At 37.5% G+C, this 21,267-nt stretch overlaps 1 protein-coding gene across 1 annotated transcript in view; it reads left to right on the top strand.

Moving 5' to 3' along the window:
- The first annotated feature begins 7,823 nt into the window (after positions 1 to 7,823).
- The window catches only part of GMNC (geminin coiled-coil domain containing), a 53,402-nt gene continuing 39,958 nt past the window's right edge, over positions 7,824 to 21,267 (top strand). The window contains exon 1 of the mRNA XM_074297866.1: positions 7,824 to 8,286. Within this exon, the coding sequence (XP_074153967.1) occupies positions 8,260 to 8,286 (27 nt within the window). The 5' untranslated portion in view covers positions 7,824 to 8,259. The remainder of the gene's footprint in view (positions 8,287 to 21,267) is intronic.

The raw sequence follows: 21,267 nt of genomic DNA on the forward strand, positions 1-21,267 counted from the left end.
TAGAGATGTATTTGTCCAGATTGCTGAGGGTGTTTGAGTCACATGATCAAGTCACATTCTCAGCAAAAGTAGTTGAAGACTTTTATCCTACCTCCTTATCAATATAGCTACTCTCTCATTAACCAATCAGGGTTTATTTTCAATTCTCATAGCCATCTTCTTTTTCAATAATATTTAAGCAATCAGGGATCTACTTGTTTTGTCTTTGAAGAGAAACTATTGGCCATCTATTTATTGATTATTTGCTAGCCTAATTAATAAATTGATCAATAATTACCCATAATGTATGTCTCTTAGGCTTTTCATTCATCTTATCAAGAAGCTTCAATGGCTCCCTATTATCTCTAGGATGCCAAGTTCTCTGAAATTTCAAGCCTTCACAGACTAGATCAATTCTATCTTTCCAAATTTATTGCAAATTATTTTTCCTAAAGCAATGTATAACTCAGTTAAACTGAACAGCTTTCTGCTACTCATCAACTTGGTTTTATTTCATATTCCTCTACTTTTGTTTAGGTCTATCTCCATTCTACAGTATTATCTTTTCTCATTTCTTCCCCTTAGAGTCCCTATCTTCATCTCTTATGTGAGGCCTCTAGTCACTCTTCCAGCTGTTACTTTATTCCCATAGCACTAAAATGACTTTGTATTTTTTAAAAAGCAACTTTTGTCCAGATTTATCTATGATTATGTTGCTCCTCATTGCATAGCTGAATGTAAGCTCTCTCAGATGACAGCCAGATTAATTTTCATTTTTATATCATCATCGACGAACAGTAGATCTAGCATATTGGAGGTGGATTGAAAAAATTTTTTGTAACTTAACCTGTTGCTCTCCACCCACTTAATTTTTAATATTCTAATTTACTATTTATTTTAGCATTCTTTTCTTTTTAAATTTTAAGTGCCAGATTATCTTCTTCATTCCCATGGTTTTTCACACACCTTTGAGAAGGCAAGCAATATATTATTTATAAATATGAAATAATGTAAAACATATTTCCATATTAACCATGTTATAAAGTTGTAAAATATATATGTGTATATATATGCGCACATGCTTTAATTTGCTTTTAAAGTCTTTTTACACAGTCTTTAGAGTCCCTGTGGATAGCATTTTTTCATTAGGAGCCCATTGGAATTGTCCTGGACCCTTGTATTGATTGGAGTAACCAAATCTTTCTCAGTTCTTCATTTTTACAGCATCATTGTTACTGTGCACTCTTGGTTTTGCTCATTTCATTTCAACCAGTTCATCAGTCCTTAGGGGAACTTGGATCAGTTGCTGCAGTACTTTCAGGATCTAGAAAGTAAGCACTTTGGACAACTTGTCAAAAGGGGATCATAGAGTACTTTTTGCTAACAATGAGAACAGAACATTCAATTCTAGGTTGCAATCGCAGGGGCAAGAGGAGCACTAGGAGAAGTAGGTCACAGTTTCAGGATAGAAAATAATTCTTGTCATCACTCACAGTTCAGAGTACAGACCAGGAGAGCAATGACCACACTTCTCCTCAGATCATACCATCTTGAAAGAACTGAAAACTTAAAGATGCACAAAATTATCTTTCAAAATAGCAGCACCAAATATCTGAAGCTTGGGTCTATGCTCCCTTAACAGCAGGAGTAGAACCTAACTTTACTTTTAAAGTCAAGAAGAAATAAATTATAGAAAAAGAACCTAACTACATAGAGAAGTATTATGGTGACAGAAAAGATCAAAACACAAATGAAGCAGACAAAATCATAGTAACCACATGAGAGTCTCAAAGACACATGTGAATTCGTGTCATACCTTGGAAAAAGTCAAAGAGAATTTTTAAAATCAAATAAGAGAGATAGAGGAAAAAATTGGGAAATTTATTATAATGAAGCAAGAAAAACATGAAAGAAGAGCCACAGCTTGTTCAAAAAGGAAAAGAGGCACAAAACCCAATGAAGAGAACTGACAAAGGGAACTCCTTACAAATGAAACAGGAGATACAAAACTCAATGAAGAAAATAATTCCTTAAGAAAATTAGAACTGGGCAAATAGAAGCAGATGACTCCACAAAACATCAAGAAACAAACAAACAAAAGCCCCATAAAATCAAAATAGTGAAAAATAGAAGAAAATGTAAAAGATTACCTTGGAAAAAACCTACCTAGAAAATAAATCAAGAAGAGATATTTTTTAAAGTTTTAGATTATCTGAAATCTATGATCAAATAAATATCCTACATATAATCTTTTAAGAAATCATCAAGGAAACTTTCCTTGAGAACTATAAGTTAAATAGAAATGAAAGAATCTACCAATCACCTCCTGAAATTCCAAAAATGAAAACTCCCAGCTATATTATAGTCAAATTCCAAGTGAAAACAGTTCAAACAGCCAGAAAGAAGAAATTCAAAGATCATGGAGTCACATCATGATAACACAAGATTTATCACCTTCTAAACTAAAGAATTGGAAGAATATAGACAATGAGGATTAGGAACTACAAGAGTGATTAGGAGAATGATGCCAGAGAAAACATGATGTCTTTTGTTCCTGAAGCAAGATCCCAAAAGTTTATCATACTAATCTAAATTCTGAAAGTGTCCCATAGATGCATAATTAGATTCTCAGTTTTATTCTTCAGCAACTGAAATTGTACTTGGAGAATATTCTTGTGGTCCTAATATCTTCTTGGGACACTGTGCCAAACTCCCATAACTACAGATCCTCTGCAAAACTGGTATGTCTAACCTTAAATTTCAATTGTGGTAGGAATTCCTGTTCTCCATTTCTCATAAGTATCCAAAATCCATGAGCTTATATGAGCGTAGCGCAGTTGGAAATCGATAAATCAAGTTTATAAATGGTAACACAACTATTAACCTTTATGTTGGCTTGTTCCATTTCAGAGAATGAAAAAAAAATTATATTATAACTAAAAAAGGTCTTGTGGTACAGAATGTCTCCAAGTTCTGCGATGTGAAATATTGATTTTCAAAAGATAAGAAAAGTAGACACATACTACCTATATAATACTTTATTGGGTGCCATGAACCAAATGAAAAGTGTTTGAGATAGTTTTTCCCTTACATACAAATCAATTAGATTGGATCCCATCTCTAAACTGGCTTTTTATCTAGTTTTTATTGTTTGATTCAAAAACGATTTTCATCCAGTCAAGGCACCAAAGCCACATCAAGTTCTTTCCAACCAACATTTTTTATTACATGATGAGTTAAACATATCTTAACCCCCCATAAATGTTCATATTTTAAAAATATCCTTTCATAATTTCAATAATCCATGAAAAGAGTTCAGCAAATGTACTTCTGTACATTAAAAAGACCAATTTCATGAGGGAAGTTATGACCCCTCTTCCTTCTCTTTTCTTATGAGGAAATTAGAATTATACCTGTCATTCAACAAGTGATTCTTCTATGAAATTGATGCTCCCCATTTTGTCAAATCCCATTTCTCAGTTAACCTCAAAAGTGTCATCTCTCCCATTCTGCAGTAAAGGGTTGGTTGAATGATGTTGTCATTCCATTGTTAACTAGCTCCTGGGACCCTTTATTTTGTTTACTTGTAAACAGAACCAGTTTACACTGAACTCCTTCCCAAGTGACATTTCTCCTCTCCTTGTTTCTCCTTATAAAATTAGGGGCAACTTGATTTCTCCCAAAGGGTAAAAAAACTTTGGGGTCCTGACCGAAGTGACTCTGATGTTCCAGCCAACATTACTAGAGGCAATGAATGGAGTCTTTAATTTTGAGAAGGGTGTGATCATTCACAGCTAAAGGCCAACCTACCTTTCCCAGCTGTAGCCAATTGTTATTCAATTCTTTCCAACTTTTAGAGATCTCATTAGGGTTTTTTTGGGAAAGCTCCTGGAATAGTTTGTCACTTCCTTCTCCAGATCATGTTACATATGAGAAAACTGAACTAAACAGGGCTAAGTAATTTGCTCTGTTTCACTCAGCTAGTGATTGTCAGGGGCCATTGAGTTTAGGAAAAGGAGTTTCCCTGACTCCAGGACCAGCACTATATCCACTGTACCACCTAGTTACCCACATAGACAATTGTGATGTTCCCTAGCCACTCAAAACTACTTATCTTGAATCTCAATAAAGAGACTTTTTTTCCTGTCCCTTTAATTGAGGGAGTTGATCTGACCCATGTTTATTTACAGCTATAAATATCACTTGGTAAACTGTTATCTTGCTCAAGGAAAAGGTGCCTCAGTTTGCCTTTGTTGAATTTTATTTTTCACACATAATTTTTTTTTTTTGGGGGGGTGAGATTTATAACCAGACAGAGTCAATCTAGTCATTTTCTCAGGACACAGGTGCTTATAATCTATTTTATTCTTTCTACAATATAGAAAAAAAACTAAACTTCATAACTACTAGAGTTGATTGGAATAATCACTTTAAAGGTTAGTCTCTAGATCCTTACTTACCTTAGAAGGTATATATCCAAATGATCCTCTCAGTCTGTTACTGTTTTCTTCCTTCCTTTCCCAGCAGACTCCATAGCAGCTGTCTCTTGTTCCCATAAAGCTTTAAGCCCTATATACCAAGGTCCAAAAATCTTCACCAAGACCACCCTTCTCCCCCACTGTGGAATTTTGCGTCTTGAAGTTTCTTATTAATATTCAACTGAATTTCATGGTACTTGTTCTGAGCATCAAAAATATCTAACTATAACTCATATCTGTGTTCCTTTGGGTTCCCATATACTCTGCACCAAGAGAACAGTTTGCCATCACCAATTCTTAGGCAGGAAATCATAGGGCATTGCAAAAAACAATGTCTTGTCATTTTTTTTTATCAAACCTAAGACTTCAAATAAACAAACAAAAAGCCCTAACAAAAACAAATAGACCAAAAAAACCACCAAACATCCAGAATCCTGGCTTGGAAAATAATTTTCTTCCTATTTAATTTGTGTGAGTGGATTCATGGTGTTTGGATGGTGTGCAAATGTCCAATTAATCAGTCCCGAAAGCAACAGGTGATTTCTGAGAAAAAAAAAAATCATGCTGGTCTTTTTCTGTTCTACCAAAGCTTAGTCAGAATTTCATTCACTGAAGAAATCTCCCTTGAGAAGTGATGAATTCAGCTAGAAGATTAGAAGGACCAAGGATATTAGTGAGAGCATTTTAAAATTATAATTTGAAGATAATTTCTTCTATTTGTGCTCATGTAATTTAAATAAAAATAATTACAAGAGATATCATCATTTTATATTAAAATACAAATATTCATTTTGCTATCTATTTATATTTCTCTTTCCTTATGAATAAAAAATACATCGAATCAATTGGTGCAAATTGATCCTTTAAGATATTTTCAAATTCTCTTCCTTCCATTCAGTACTCACTATTCTCTTTGTATATTCTTATACTAGCTTACAGAGAAAACCGTCCAGGCCCATTTAACTGAACAACATTATCACATTCCTGTTTTTCCCGGGGTCTGGGCCCCAGCCCCTGCCTTTATCATTTTACCACCAACTTTGTCACAAGGTGATTGGTTTTCCTTCCAGCCCAACCAGTACCTGAGGTCCAGGGGAAAAGAGCTTTCCTCAAGTTCAGCACCCAGGTAGGAGTTTTTGGGAGTCCAGATTCTAAATCAGATTTGATCATGTCAAGGTCAGCGGTTTACCCACTGCACTCACTCTTTGCCAAACACCAGCCTAGTTCCTGGAGATATAACCCCAAAGGCAGGACAGTCTACATGGATCTTCCACTAGAATGAAACTTTTAGAGTTCAAAGGAGTCATAGAAGTGGTCTTAACTGGAGTTTCGTTTATAACATCCCAGGAAGTCCAGAGAGGGCAAGCCCTTGCTTTGGCTTCCTTGGGTAGCAAGGGGCAAATATATCAATGGAATCCTGATGCTCTGAGAAAGCATCCAGCCGGTGCCCGCTGCTCCATGGTAGTTTTGATCATGCCTCCATTTGCTTGAAAAACAATAACATTAATAAAATAGTACGCCTGTTCACTTTCCTTACTTATAGGAATTATAATTATTTATGTATACATTTTTATTTATACATTACAAATACATACAATGTAAATATATATATACAATACACATATATAAATATATACATTATAAATACATACAATATAAACACATAAATTTACATACACAAGTATATGCATTACAGTACAAGTACATATAACCATCACATATGTACATAAACACATACACATATATAAATATATTACAAACACATAATATAAATATATACATCATATATTTACATAGACACATACACATGCACAAATATATGCAAATATATATATATGTATACATACACATACAAAAATATATACATTTTAAATACATACATATATATCCTTTATATATGCACATATACATATATACACACAAATATACAGTACAAATACATACACTATAATATAGATTCATTATATATGTACATATACATATACACAAATATATACATTACAAATATATACAATACAAATATATCTATTATATATGTATACATACATATACAAAAATATATACATTTTAAATACATACTATATATATATATCCTTTATATATGTATAATGCATATACACAGACATATCCATTTACAAATACATACAATAAAATGCATATATCCATTATATATGTATATATACATATAGACAGAAATATATACAGTACAAATACATACACTACAAATACAGATATCCATTATATATGTACATATACATATACACACAAAAATACAGTACACATACATACACTATAATATATATTCATTATATTTGTACATATACACAAATATGTACATTACAAATATATACAACACAAGTAGATATATCCATTCTATATATACATATCCACATACACAAATATATACAGTACAAATAGATCTATCCATTCTATATGTACATATACATATACACACAAATATACAGTACTAATACATATACTATAATATATATCCATTATATTTGTACATATCCACATACACAAATATATACAGTACAAATAGATCTATCCATTCTATATGTACATATACATATACACACAAATATACAGTTCTAATACATATACTATAATATATATCCATTATATTTGTACATATCCACATACACAAATATATACAGTACAAATGCATACAATACAAATAGATCTATCCATTCTATATGTCCATATCCACATACATAAATCTATATTCTAAGTCTACATTCTAATCCGATCCAACGGGTTTTCCAGCACTCCCCTCAACCTGGGGCTGTCCCCCTCATTAATCTCCCCCCCTCCCGGAACGTGCCAGCCCCCGAGTCTTCCCCACGGCTGCCCGGCAAGGCCGACCCCTGGCCCTGCCGCGGCCCCCGGCCCAATCAGAGGGCTGACATCTGTGCTCCCGCTCGCAGCCAGCCAGGGCAGGTAGGCCATGTGGCGTACCTTGACCTAGCGTCTCATTTCTGGTGCCGCCGGTGGAGCCAATTAAAGCGGGAGCTCGTCTGGGGCCCACTGAGTGGTCGCGTGCCGCCAGGCCGAAACCACAAGGACTTAAAGGCCCCAAATCTCTGTTATTACCAAGCTGTTGCTGCCAGCAGCATGCTGCTCGCGAACAAAAAGGCTAGATTAGGATCAATCGAACCTCCCTCTGGCGAGCCAGTGGGACTCGGAGCCACACCTTCTACCTCAAAGTCTCCCCGGCTCCTCCTTCCCAACACCTAGGCCGCATGGAGCTAACAAGGTGTCTGCTGAGTGGAGGCCTGCCAAACCATATGGTCATAATTAGGGAACTCGGGGCCTGCGACGGGAGTGCCCCCGAGCCGGGCGCGGCGGGCCTCGAGGGTGTTAGAGATCCGATAGGACCCGGGGCTCGGCCCGGCCCCTCCCCTCCGCCCGGGAGAAGAGGCACGCTTAATTCCAGCTGTGGCTTTGTGGGCTCCATTCACTCGATCCTCAATTTAAAAAGCCAGCGGGAAATCAAAGGAGACTCGAGGGAAGGCAAAGAGAGAAAATGAAGGGGCAAACAAATGCGTGCAGGTTCACTCGCCGCGGCCGCTGAAAGACAGGGCCCGGCCGGGCGGCTCAGCCAATGGGAGGCCGGCCGGCCGGGCGGCTGCCCCCTCTCCCGCCGTTCTGCCCTTTCTCTCCCGGCTCTGCGGTGAAGGGCTCGGGTTACACGCCCAGGGGGACCGAGCAGCCAAGTGTTTATGTGCCAGGCAGGCCCCAAACGAGGCAGCAGCTGGGTTCCCGAGCGATGCGATGCTAAGGTCAGCAGCGTCCTGCTACTATGCCGGCCCAGAGAGCGCTGACCAAGGTAAGAACGCTGGAGGGAAGAGAAGGCGCGCCACGCGCGGCGCTCGGGGGAGCGGGGATCCCCGCGGGAGGGAGGGGGAGGGCGAGGGCGAGGCGGCTGCCTGAGCTGGGGGGGCTCGAGGCTGCCCGGGGGTGAGGCACCGAGTCTGGCAAGTCAGCAAGCCACCAGTGCCCTTCCTCTTGCAATTCGCTGGGAAACCAGTTTTACCCTTATCTCGACCCTGCGGTGTTTTGAATGAAGACTCACCAATGGAGGAGTAAACAAGAACAACATCAGGTGGATGAGCGTCCCGGGGGCTCGTTTCCCAATTAAGTAGACCCTAAACTGACATTAAGGAGCCTGGAACGTCGTGCTCAGAATTTGAGTTGGGATTGTCTGACGATGTCTTTTACTTCCTCAGAGTCTAGAGGATTATGGGAATTAAAGAGGGAATGGAAAAGTGAAATTGTCACTTACCCAAAATGATAAATTACAGTCCAGTTGCGGCTCTTCTCAGGAAACGGTTTCAAAGAGAATGTTGCGCATTGTGTCCTTTACAAAATGGATGATGAATGGAGAGAGCCATGTAGCAATACTGCCAATATTACTAAGCAGTCTCTTTTAAAGAAATACACGCTGTGCTTTAGTTATTTTCCTGGGAAAAATGGAACCGGGACATTTAACTTGTGTACATGGAAATAATGGATCATTTTAAAAGGTGATGGAAAAATGATGTCCGTTGATATGTGTGTGCATACACGGATATGTGTGTATACATAAATTCATACATGTTTGCATGCATGCATATATATGTATATATAGTGTGTATGTATATATACATATGTATACATATGCATATACATATATACATATACATATACATATATATATATATATATGAGAAAAGCAGTGGGAGAGAGATGAGAAAAAAGAGAGAAAGGAAGTCATTAGACAAATGTCAGCTTCTTTATTGATTGCCAGTTCAGTGGGTCTTCAGAATGTTAGGCAACAAAATAGTGAAAAGATTGTGAATTTTAAGCGATACTTGCTAGTTCTTTGTGCTTCTTTATAGTGATCAAGTAGGAGTAGTTGTAAGAGAAGGCAATCTGAAGTTAGATCGGGTTGGGGGGAAAAACCAGTCTAGAACCCAAGAACATCTTACAGGGAGAACTCCTTCCCTGCCTGTCTAAGGGGAATGTGGAACACGTGACTGTTTATGTATTGTAGGGATAGGAGTCAGGTCTCTGATTTCCTTGTTATAGAGATGATGAGCAGGAAATCCCCTCCCCTGGACCTTTTCATCTTAGAAATTTGTCTAAAAGCCTGTCAATAAGAGGCTTGCCTAGAGTCAGGAAGCCAATAAGGGCTTGAATGTAGACTTTGCTGAGCTCCAACTCTTTATCCCCTCTATGATGCTGCTTGGTCTTCAGTGCAATAAAGTAAGGTGAAGCATCCCTGGGTTTGGAAGTGAGTGGAGATCACATGGGATTTTAAGCACCAGCCTTACACCTGATGTTGTGGGACTAGAAATTAATTAGGAAACAACTGCTGTGGTTTGGGGCCAGTGAAATAGGAAACAAAAGCTAAAGGGAATATGTAGAGACCACAGATTGGTCCAAGTTACAGCCATTTCCTTAATCGATCCCTCTCTGATAATCCAGCCAGACTATTCCAAGTCTCCTCCCATTCTCTGAAATACCAACTAACTCTGGCAGGCCACCTCTTCATTAAAAGGATTGTGACCATATCACTTAGTCTGAATAATGGTGTTAGCATCTGTTTTTACTCCTAGGGAGGGGAGAAAACCACAATAAACCATCTACTTACCTCTCCCTCCCTCTCCCCCAAATGCAATCTGGAATGTACTAGGAAAAAAAAAAAAGAAATGTAATTCAACTGAGAATATAAATTTTACTCTCTAGGCCAATGATAACAGAAATATGGTGAGTTTTTTTTTTTTTTTTTTTTTTTTTTTTACAATGTATGTATAGTTGTTGGTTTTACATCCTAACTTTTTTTGTTCCTAATGCATTTTCTAAGGATCAGAGTTTTTAGGGATGAATACAGGGGGCATCCTTTGCTGAGTTTCGGTGACTTTGTAATGCATCATGGCCATAGTGAATGTTAGAACAGAGAAGAAACTGATCAAACTAGAGTTGCCTCATGGATTGGGGATGGAGGGAAATGGGAAGTGATGTAGTATATTGAGGTGACATTCATTAGTTCCCAATTAGGTCTAAAAGCCAGAGAGAAAATTTTGTTTGATTGGGTGACATGAGGAAAACAAGGTTTAGAAAAGATTACTTTAAAAATAACAAAGATAGAATGGATAGAAGTGAGAAGTGATGTCACAGAGGTCATTGCAATATCCCATGTAATGGTTCTCAAAGTGTATTCCAAAGCTGCTGATTGTTTCTGAAATCCTTTCAGGGATTCCTCAAGTCAAAAAAAGTTTCATAATACTAAGATTTATTTTCCAAAAAAGAAAATCATGATAAATATAATTCACATATGCCAAAGCAATTTGAGATTGCCACTAATTTTTCAAAGTAGAAATGAGCCTAGAGACTGAAAACATTGAGAACCAGTGACTTGGTGGAAAAAATGACCAGATTTTATTCATGGAGAACATGGAAAACTTACTTTTGACACACAAAACCTATAACCTCTTGGACAAGTGATTCCGCTTGACACTAATCACATAGCTCTATAGTGAACAGGTGATTTGGGGTATGGATTCTCCAGGGACAAAGTATAGAGAGTGAACAGCAGGGAACTCAAGGCAAAAACCTTGAAGAGCAACCAGTTATAAGGATGGACAAAGCAAGAGAAGCCAAACTAAATTAAATAAATTTTTGTTTGAGTTACTTTTGTTTAGTTTTTGCCAAATCTTTGATTTCATTCAGGAAGGGAATTCATATCATGAAAACTCTCTCTCCTGGTTCTGATTAATCTCTCCTGAGCCTCTCCTGGTTCAGATTAATGTCTTCTCTGACTATTAAAGTCATTGCCTAGAACTTGGGACGTTTTAAGAACTTTGTTCCAGTTTGCCTTGCTGGAATCTGTAAGAAGCAAGAGCTGGACCCAGTCTTCTAGACTTTATTTCCTAGACCACATTATTGTTTTTTCCCCCAAATTAGTTATTATTATTGTTTTGCTTAATAAATGGAAAAAAGGGAGAAAGTCAGAGATTTGAATGTAGTAAGGATGGGATAATTCAATGTCCAGATAATTCAATGTGTAATATCAAGTATGAGGAGAATTAAGAATGAGAGAACAAAATAGTAAGTGGAGGTCATGAAAAAATAAAAATGGAGAAGTCAAGGGACTTGGCAATAAGGAGGCCTCTGATGACCCTCCAAATAGCTGGTTTAGTCATGTAGTAGGAATGGAAAATGGAGTGATGAGAATGGAGTAGTTGGTGAGTCCTTGCAGCAGGGCATAAAGTGTGGTTCGGTGGAACTGTATGGGTGTCCGGCCTGCTGTTAGCCATCGACTCTAGGTCCACAGCTCCAAACGTTAACTGATGCATTTGCTTCCCTTATGGCTCACTCTGGGATAGTTTCCAGTCCTGGCTCGTTCATTAACTCTCATCATCTTACTCTATTACAGAATGAAAAGTGTGAATGAAAGCCATCTCAAGAGCTCTTTCCAGCTCTAACAGCCTATTGAGCAAGCATTTAATAAGCATCTATTCCACACCTGGCTTGGGACTAGATGTTACAGCTTTGAAATCATTACCTTTAAGCATATTATTATTTATGCTTGGAAATATTGTTCTGATGGAGTAGCATTTTGCCCTGAGGCAGAAGGAATCAGTAAACCTCCCCTGAAAGGAATAGAACTCATGTGAGCTTTAGCTTTTTAATTCTGTCTTATCTTTGCCCCTTTTCAATTACTCAGAAATCTAAACCCTGGACAGGGAGGGCATTTTATCCAGATCTCAATATTTTGTGATTGTTATTTACTTATATTTGATTTTACTTGAAGCCCAGGGTTTAAAATTTTGCAGGTTCTTTTCAAGTCTTATAAATAAGCATTCATTTACCAGTCTGGGAGAAAAAAAACATATATATATATATATATATATATATATATATATATATATATATATATATATATATATATATATATATATGTTTGTATGTATATATGTATATGTATATATATGTATATGTATATATATACATATATATGTTTGTATGTATATATGTATATGTATATATATGTATATGTATATATATATATACATATATATGTATATATAAAATATATACACATACATACATAAACTCATATTCATACATATATATGTATATATATATTTACACATACCAATAGGTTTCAACTCATTCACACTGCACACATGTATATATCATCATATGTTGGCAGGGTACACGTAACTATACATAGGTATAAACCTATACATGTTTGAGTGTATGTCTGTATTTTCCTTCACCTTAATAGATTATACAATGATCAAAATAGAATCTGTATTCTTTTCCATTCATCCAGAGTAGAAATGATTTGACCCCAATGAGCTCCTCTTTACAAGTGAATTTAAAATCTATCTTCTACCCCAGTGCTATGCTAAATGTTTGAAGAGTGAGCACAAATACTACCCCCATCCCCAACCCCAGCATCATTCACATTAGTGCTGTCAGGGAGTGACTACTCCAGTTTCTTTAGAGTTATTTCTCAGGAGCCCAGAAGCCTTCAGAAGTATTGGTGATGAGGGAGCCAGAGAGCCCACCTCCAGTCGAGAGACAAGGATGAAAGCGTTGCCTCTGACTGTATAACCCAGTCACCCTAATCAAGGGATCCACATGGTTCTCTCAGAAGACATGTTTGACAGAAGGCATTGGCCTGTACTGGGACCCTGAGAAAACCACAGCACCAGGAAAAACAACAGTCCTACTACTATTATTACTACTACTACTACGACTATGACTACTACTATGACTACTACTACAACTACAACTACTACCACCACTACTATCACTACTATTGCTATTCACTATTACTTCTACTACTATTACTACTACTATCTCTATTCTTATTATTACTATTACTGTGACTATTACTACTACTACTACTACTGCTACTACTATTACTGTGGCTACAATACTATTACTTCTACTAGTGTTATTACTACTACCTCTATTCTTACTACTACTATTACTATTACTATTGCTACTACTACACTATTATTTCTACTACTATTATTACTACTACCTATATTTTTACTACTACTATGACTATGATAATTATTACTACTACTATTACTACTACTACTATCATCAACTGTTTAGTTGTAATCCTGGTGAATACCTAAGATGTTCCTACTATTACTTAGCACTTTGTAACTTGGAGAAAGCATCAGACCTTAATTTCCTGACAGTAAAGGAGCTAACTTGAAGATCCTATAGTTTCTTCAGTCTCAAATCGCAATGGCCCCAATAAATGCTGTGAAAAAGCCTCAATCGCCCCAAAAGTAGATTCACATGCACATACAAACACATACACATGTGCACACAGACACACACACATACACACACTGATCCACCGGGCAGGAGAGAAGGGCCTGAATCATGACTCCTCTAAATGCTTACTTTGTCTTCTTGTCAAGTTGTTTCATCTTTCTTGGCATTAATTTTACCATTTGTAAAATAGAACTTAATTGAATACAGATGAAGATCTCCTTTAGCTCTGATTGCATGATCTTTTAAAAAGGTTCTGCCTATATGTACATGGAAATTCACACATATAAACACTCGTATGCATATTGTGCACATGTATGTATACATACTTATACATGTCTATTTCCTCATTAGGCATTTAAAAGCTATTTACCACGGTGAAGTGGTATTTGTGTGGGGGTTTTTGGCTCATCGTCGCTTCATTTTGCTTATTTGTTTTGTGGCAGTGACAAGTGGAAAGAACGTGGGTTTTGGCTCTAGAAAATGTGGGTAGAGTCCCTGGCCTTGGTCTACTTGAGGTTTGGGAGGTTTGGGGCCACCCTAATGCAACTCATGGCCTGAAGAAGTTTGCTTAGCATGAAGCTCGAGGTCACATAAAAGGCGTGCACACCATGAATGAATCCATCTTGCGTAGCAGGTATGTCTGTTCTGGTGTGGGCAGGCTCCCTTTCCCACAGGCGTCAGTGTGACCATAAAGCAGCCTTCCCTCACTAGCACATGGAGGGAAAAGTTCATGAACCCCATAAAGCCATCAGCAAGTAAAGCAAGGAATATAGTTTTTCTTAAAATGGAGTTACAGCGATATAAAAACTGGCCCCGTTCTCTCTCACACAGTGGAGGGAATAGAAAATACAAGGGTGAAGGGAGCAGCTGTGCTTTGAATTCTTCATGAACCCCCTAGGAAAAGGCATCCTTTTCATAAAATGATTCATTACGGGTATATAGCATCTTAGTCTATCACAATCCTTGGAAAGGATAGTGTATCTCTGAGGGATAGAAACTGATTCCTTGGAAAAGATGGATCTTTGGAAAATTCTCTTTTTGGAGACTTCCAGAATCCTATTATTGAAAGGTCATCGAGGCTGAGCAACCACAGAATGGGAGCGTTGGAACTAACTTTTTCCATGGTTGTCTTGCCTAATCAATGAGGTTTTTTTTGTTTGCTTTTTTAAGGATTTTCTCTTCAGTATCCCCTAGTGGCCAACCATCTTTTATTTGAAGACCTCCATGGATTCTAGTACCTCAAGAGGAAAGTAACTCTACTTAAAATCAAGTCATATTGTTAAGAAGTTTTTTTTTTCCTAATCCCAAAACACAATTGGTTCCTTTTTTTAAATTGATTTTTTTAACACTTCCACTTGTACAATTGCTTTTGCCTCTGGGATCAAGCAGAAAAAGTGAGGTTTCTTTCAACAATGGACAATTATTGTGTTTCTTTCTTCAGTTTATAGGTGAATTAACTGACATCCAGAGAATGAAATCATTTTACACCATCACTGTGTAATAGGGATTTAGCATATCCAGAGACAGGCAGCTCTTTCTCTGAGGTAGCCACTTCCTTTGGGGGGTTTCTCTGTTTTAGGAAAGTTCTCCCTAATATTGAGATAAAATAACCCGATTATAACTTATTTCATGAATCCTGGTTCTACCCTTTGAGTCAAGGTCAAAGCAGAATAGTCTTCTTATCACCTTTGTCTATTGGAGTTTCTAGTCCCTTCAATAATCATTTTAATCACTGCCTTCTTCAGGAGATCTTTCCTCATCCCTCCAACTGGCTCCTTCCTTTTAAATTTTTTTTGGGTATTTTCTATATACATCTTCAACTCAAGTCAACAAATCAAGTCAATGAGCATTTATTAAGTCCTAACAGTATAATTGTCATTCCCCTTGGGAATTAAAGACTGTATCCCAATGGGATACATGACTGGCTAGTTGAGTCCCCAGAGGAGTAGCTATTACTGTGCCCATGTTATAGGGATAGCCCTGTGGATGGCTAGTATCCTAAACACTAACTCAAGTATCCCATGTTGGTGTGCTTCTAATGAATAATTATCTGATATGCTCAGTTCTGTGGCAAAGGTGTCTATGCAAAGAATATAGAAACAAAACTACAATAACTATGTCATTTCCCTCAACACTAAGAACACATTCTCCAACAAGACCAGTAGAGAAGAGTAAACAGTAACTTAAAATACAATGACAATGAGGCACATGAGAGAGAGAAAAGAGAGACAGACAGAGAGACAGAGACAGACACAGAAAGAGACAGAATCAGAGAATCAGACAGAGAGAGAAAAACAAGAGATGGATGAACAAGTGTGCCAATGAGTCCCAATTTCATTTTTCTTCTAATTTGATAGAATTTTCAACCCATCTGCCTGGCTTTCAAGAACCCTTAGCAAAATTTGGGACTTTGGAGAACATATGAAATATATTTCCCTTTTCTCCAGAAAGAAGTGAAAAATTAGAGATCTGTTATATGATACAAGCAGTAATTGTTTTGTGGATTATTTTCCTTTGGTGTCAAACTCTACCAGGAACATGAATTTGCCTTCCTGAATCTATTCTCTCTCTTTCTCCAATCATTGCATAAGAGATTTTGTAAATTAGGCATACGTGTGTGTATGTGAATGCATATATATTAACAAAATAATATGTGAAGAGAAGCAAAAAAAGAGCCAAAAGGCAAGTATAATGGCTCAAGCAGCAGCCTGGAGGCTCTCTCTTATGAAAGTTCAAGGCCATTGTCCTTGTCACTGCATCTCAATCTATGAAGTTGGGTGAATTTCTGCCTTGAGAGCAGATGTAGAGGGGCAAAATGGTTTAAAAGAAGGCTGTGGATATTGACATTGACCCTACCTTCACTACTGCCCTTACAAATGAGTTTAAATTCTTGCTCCAATCCTTACTATTCCTGTGAGCCTGCACAAGGAGGCATTTTTACCTAAAATAAACCAAAACTATCTGGTTCATCTTCTTCATTGGTAAAATTGGAATTATGGCAACAACTTCTTCATATAGCTAATGTGAAAATCAAATGAAATGATATAGGTAAAGATCTATATAAATACTAGTTATTTGTGTTACTGCTATTGCTGTTTGAGAAGCCCTAGGACCTTGGGACTAATGAAAACCCACAATGACCAAGTGGTGGGAAGAGCACTCTCCAAGGGGTCACAAAGACCCACGTTCCCATAGCCACTACCATGTTCTATGGTTTTCTTTTGTACCTTCACGTCCTTCATTTTGCATGTAAATTTTGAGCTGAATGAGCAGTATGATGCCCCTTTCTGCTTAAAATGCTATGGACATTTCAAAAGAATCGGAAAATACTTGAGTGACAGTTTCTGGATCAACCGAATAAGTTACTATTTAATGTATTCTGTGTGATGCCCTTAGTGTATCATATGCTACAATTTTGCTATTGGGAAAGGTAGGTTAAAAACCCAGGAGAGCAGAAACAAGGTTGTTTTGGGACCCCTTTGCATTTGCCCATATTTTGTAATTTATTAAGTTGAAATTATTGCCTAAACACTTGAAGGCAACTAAATTTGTTCTGAGTTCAGAGCATGACATCCCTTTTCTGAAGTCTGTAAGTCTTATGTAAAGGCCTTAATTCTTGTCCCTATTTTCCAGTGACTCTTGTGTGACCAAGAGACGATTCACGGGACCTCATTGTAGATAATATTCTGTGTGGATTCTGGAAGTGTCCCATTCAAAGAACTGCTCCAGGAAAATTCTGCCCAACATCTTATAATAAGGGAGAGTGAAGGGACATGTTTTAGGAGAGATGGTCTGACTGTGTTAGCTTTAACCCCTTTACTCATGAAGATGGGGAGTGACAGTATTGTCTGCAATGTTTTCTTGCTTTTCTTCAATGGTTTGTCCATTAAAAAGGCTCCATCAAAATGCAAGTTGCATCTTATCTCTAGAGTTGAAGATGATCACGGGGATCCCATTGGTTTCCAGATCACTGGCATTCTACCCAGACCCATCAGCATAGAAAATCCCTTTAGAGTCCATTCTACAATGTGTTCTCTTATGAAGTTTCAAATTTAAAATTAAAATGCCTTTCTTATTTGAATGTGCCCCAAATAAATCTCGCCAAAAAGAGCAAAAGCAGATTCAGAACAATTGGCATTGTGCTTCCTGCTTCTAAATTAGGACTCCAAGGAGCCTTGGGTACTATTTAGTCATGTTCACAAACAATTCTATAGATTAAAAAAGAAGCCCAGAATGATTAATATTTGCCTGAGATCACAAGTATATTCATTCATTGGGATATCAATATAGATCTAGAAATGGCCATCTGGTCCAATGCATTTATCTTCTTGTAGTAGAAGTTGAGACCTGAGTAAATTTATGTATTTACCTCAAGAGGAGAATGGAGAAATAATTCTTTATGGCTGGATTTGAGCCACTGCTCTCAGTTTCCAGGGCCAATATTCTTTCCCCAAGGACAATGACACTAGCAAACTATATGTTTGCTCTAAGAATCACTGAGACGAGAATAGAAACTCAATGGCCTTCTGGTCTGACCTGCCCTTGAATAACTTACTGAAAAGTCTCTCCTCAGACCATTATCAAGAGAGAATCCATTCCCTCTTGGAGAATTGCCTTCTAGTCAAGAACATTTCTATAAGGATTGTTGTGTTTCTGTCACTCGGTCACATCTGACTCTGTGACTGCATGGCCCATATTGACCATGGGGTTTTCCTGGCAAAGATACTGGAGTGGATTTCTATTTTCTTCTCCAGTGGATTAAAGTAAACAGGTTAAGTGACTTTCCCAGGGTCATACAACTATAAGTGCTAGGGGCCATATTTGAAGTCAAGAAGATGAGTCTCTCTCACTTTAAACCTAGCATTCTATCTACTGAGTCATCTAGCTATCCCTTCTATAGAGTTATTTTCCCCTTATATCAAATGTAACTTTTTGTTCTCTCCCCATTTCCCCTCCTGGCTTTGATTTCCAAGGACAAGAATCACAAATCTTATATATTTTCTAAAAAAAATCTATCTATCTATCTATCTCTCCCTTTATATACTTCAAAATAGTTATTCTGTCTCCCCTAAATCTTTGCTTCTCTAAGGTAAGCATCCAGTTATTTCAGTGGATTTTCATATGGAATGAGAGTAAAAAGAGTAATCGACAAAGAAGAAAGAGAACCTAACATTGTTCGAATCCCTCTTGGTCAGTTAGTTTGGAGAAGCTTGTGGAAAGACCCCTCCTCAGAAGAATGTTTTTAAATATGTAAAACAAAGCACATAGAATTGCAAAGAAAACAATTATGTTGCTACATAGTCAAGAAAATATATATTTGTCTTAAGTTTGTGGTCTCTAGGGGCAGCTAGGTGGCACAGTGGATAGAGCAACAGACTTGAATTTAAGAGGACCTGAATTCAAATCTGCTTTCAGACACTTCCTAGCTGTGTGACCCTGGGCAAGTCACTTAACCCCAGCCTCAAAAAAAAAAAAAAAAAAGTTTGTGGTCTCTGGATTAAGACGGTTTGATCTAAAATTAGAAAAGGTCTAAAGATTATCTTCCCCCCTCCACTGGTGAAGAAATAGATCTGACTATAGATAGTTTAATAATCAATCCAAGATTCCGCAGGAAGCTAGGCCCAGAGGGAAAATATGGCCAGGGCTCTCTGTCCATTGAACCACACTGCCTCCTCTGAACCTAAGCATGGCAAACTAAGATATTTTACATCTATGGATATTAGAAAGCACATTTTTTGAAGAAAATAAAGCTAGCTTAAAGAGATGAAATGTCTTTTCTCACTCAAAGGTTTGGTGAGAGAGTAAGAATGTTTTTACTCCTTGTGCAATGACATATTGTAAACCATTATGATAGTCCAGACCTGCTAGGCTCATAGACCTTCCTGTTTGTTTCTATGGGTAATTCTATGGCTGTATTTGATTCAAAAAACTGAATTAACATAAAGATCTGTAATTGTTGCTTTTCCAGGCAATTGGGACAGCTCTTCAGTTAGAAAGATCTACATCCTGCATAACTGTAAATGAATATGAATGTTTGTTCTTTGATCTTTACCCTAATATTTATTTCAAGGCTATGAAAATATGAAAATAGAATTTTAGAATGTAGGTTTTTTTGTGAAGGCATCTTTGATAATCCTGAGTGAAGGGTAAACATTATCTTTAATAGGTTGCAGGAAGCCCTCTAGTGTCAGAAAATCGCTACAGCCATTGGGAGAAAATAATGGTTAAGGGACCAAGGACAATCATGACCCCTCAGAGATGGATTGCCTAATGTAATCTTCTTACAAGAGGTATTTCTAAATGAATAACCAATGGATATATTGTGTTGAAGCTCACAAATCAGTGGTCAATAGCAATCTGATGGTCGTTGATGACATTTTAAGCCAAAATTTAGGCAGATTAATACATGTGGCTAATTTCCCTAATCCCCGCTATGTTCAGCAAGAATTGCCCTTTCAGAGAGTTTGATTGTCAAACAGTGTTTCTAGTGAAAAAGTTGAAGATGAATTGCTACCATACAAACACACACATATACACAGAGATACATATATGCACATATGTACATAATGCAAAAGAACAAGATAACAACTATTACAAAAACTATTGCTACACTCTAAGTCTAAACTCTTAAAATCACTGTAAGGAATGTGGCTTTAACCTTGAAATGAACATCATGATTGATATGAAATCATACAACTCCTGCACCAGCCCTAAATTCAGGAGGACCTGAGTTCAAATCTGGTCTCAGACACTTAACACTTCCTAGCTGTGTGACCCTGGGCAAGTCACTTAACCCCAGCCTCAGGGGGGAAAAAATATCATACAACTCCTGAATCATTTCAAGGATGCTATCTAAAATTTCACTGGGATAAAAATGCCCTGTATAACATGCCTAGCCAGCGATCATCCAGTGTTGGTTTTGAGGAAGGCATCAGGACAAACACCTTCTGAGGCTGACCATTGCACTTCAGGAGAACTGTCATTCTTAGCAAATCCATCCTTGCACCAGCCTGAAGATTGTCTAAAGGCAACTTCTACCATCATTCCTAGTGTAATCCATGTTCTGTAACACAATCCTTCAGATATTTGGAGAACTATCCTAGCCAACCCAATCCCTCTAGTCTCCATGCAAATTATTTCTAGCTTTACCAAACAGTCTTTCTTTATCATAAACCTTGATTCTGGAGCTGATATTACTAGGGAATATTTGTAAAGACAAGATGATGATTCCTTGTGGCACTCATTTTCAAAGTTTATGGAAGCTGTCACTGGAAGCTGCCTGGATCACAGAAGCCCCTAAATGGAATGTATATGGTCTCCCCTTCATAGACAAATGCTATCCTGTGAGGAGATAAGCCTCTTCATCCATCCCAGAGTAAATTAAAGGAAAAGCCATATGGTCCTCAGTCAGGAGTATCACAGGGATTAGTGTACTGAGAAGGAAACCAGATTGGAGTAGGTTTCCTTCAGGTAAGCTAAAACCCACTCTTCTATTGGAAAACTTTACCCATGCCATGGA

The sequence above is a fragment of the Sminthopsis crassicaudata genome, chromosome 3 (genome assembly GCF_048593235.1).
Source record: "Sminthopsis crassicaudata isolate SCR6 chromosome 3, ASM4859323v1, whole genome shotgun sequence".
NCBI lineage: Eukaryota > Metazoa > Chordata > Mammalia > Dasyuromorphia > Dasyuridae > Sminthopsis > Sminthopsis crassicaudata.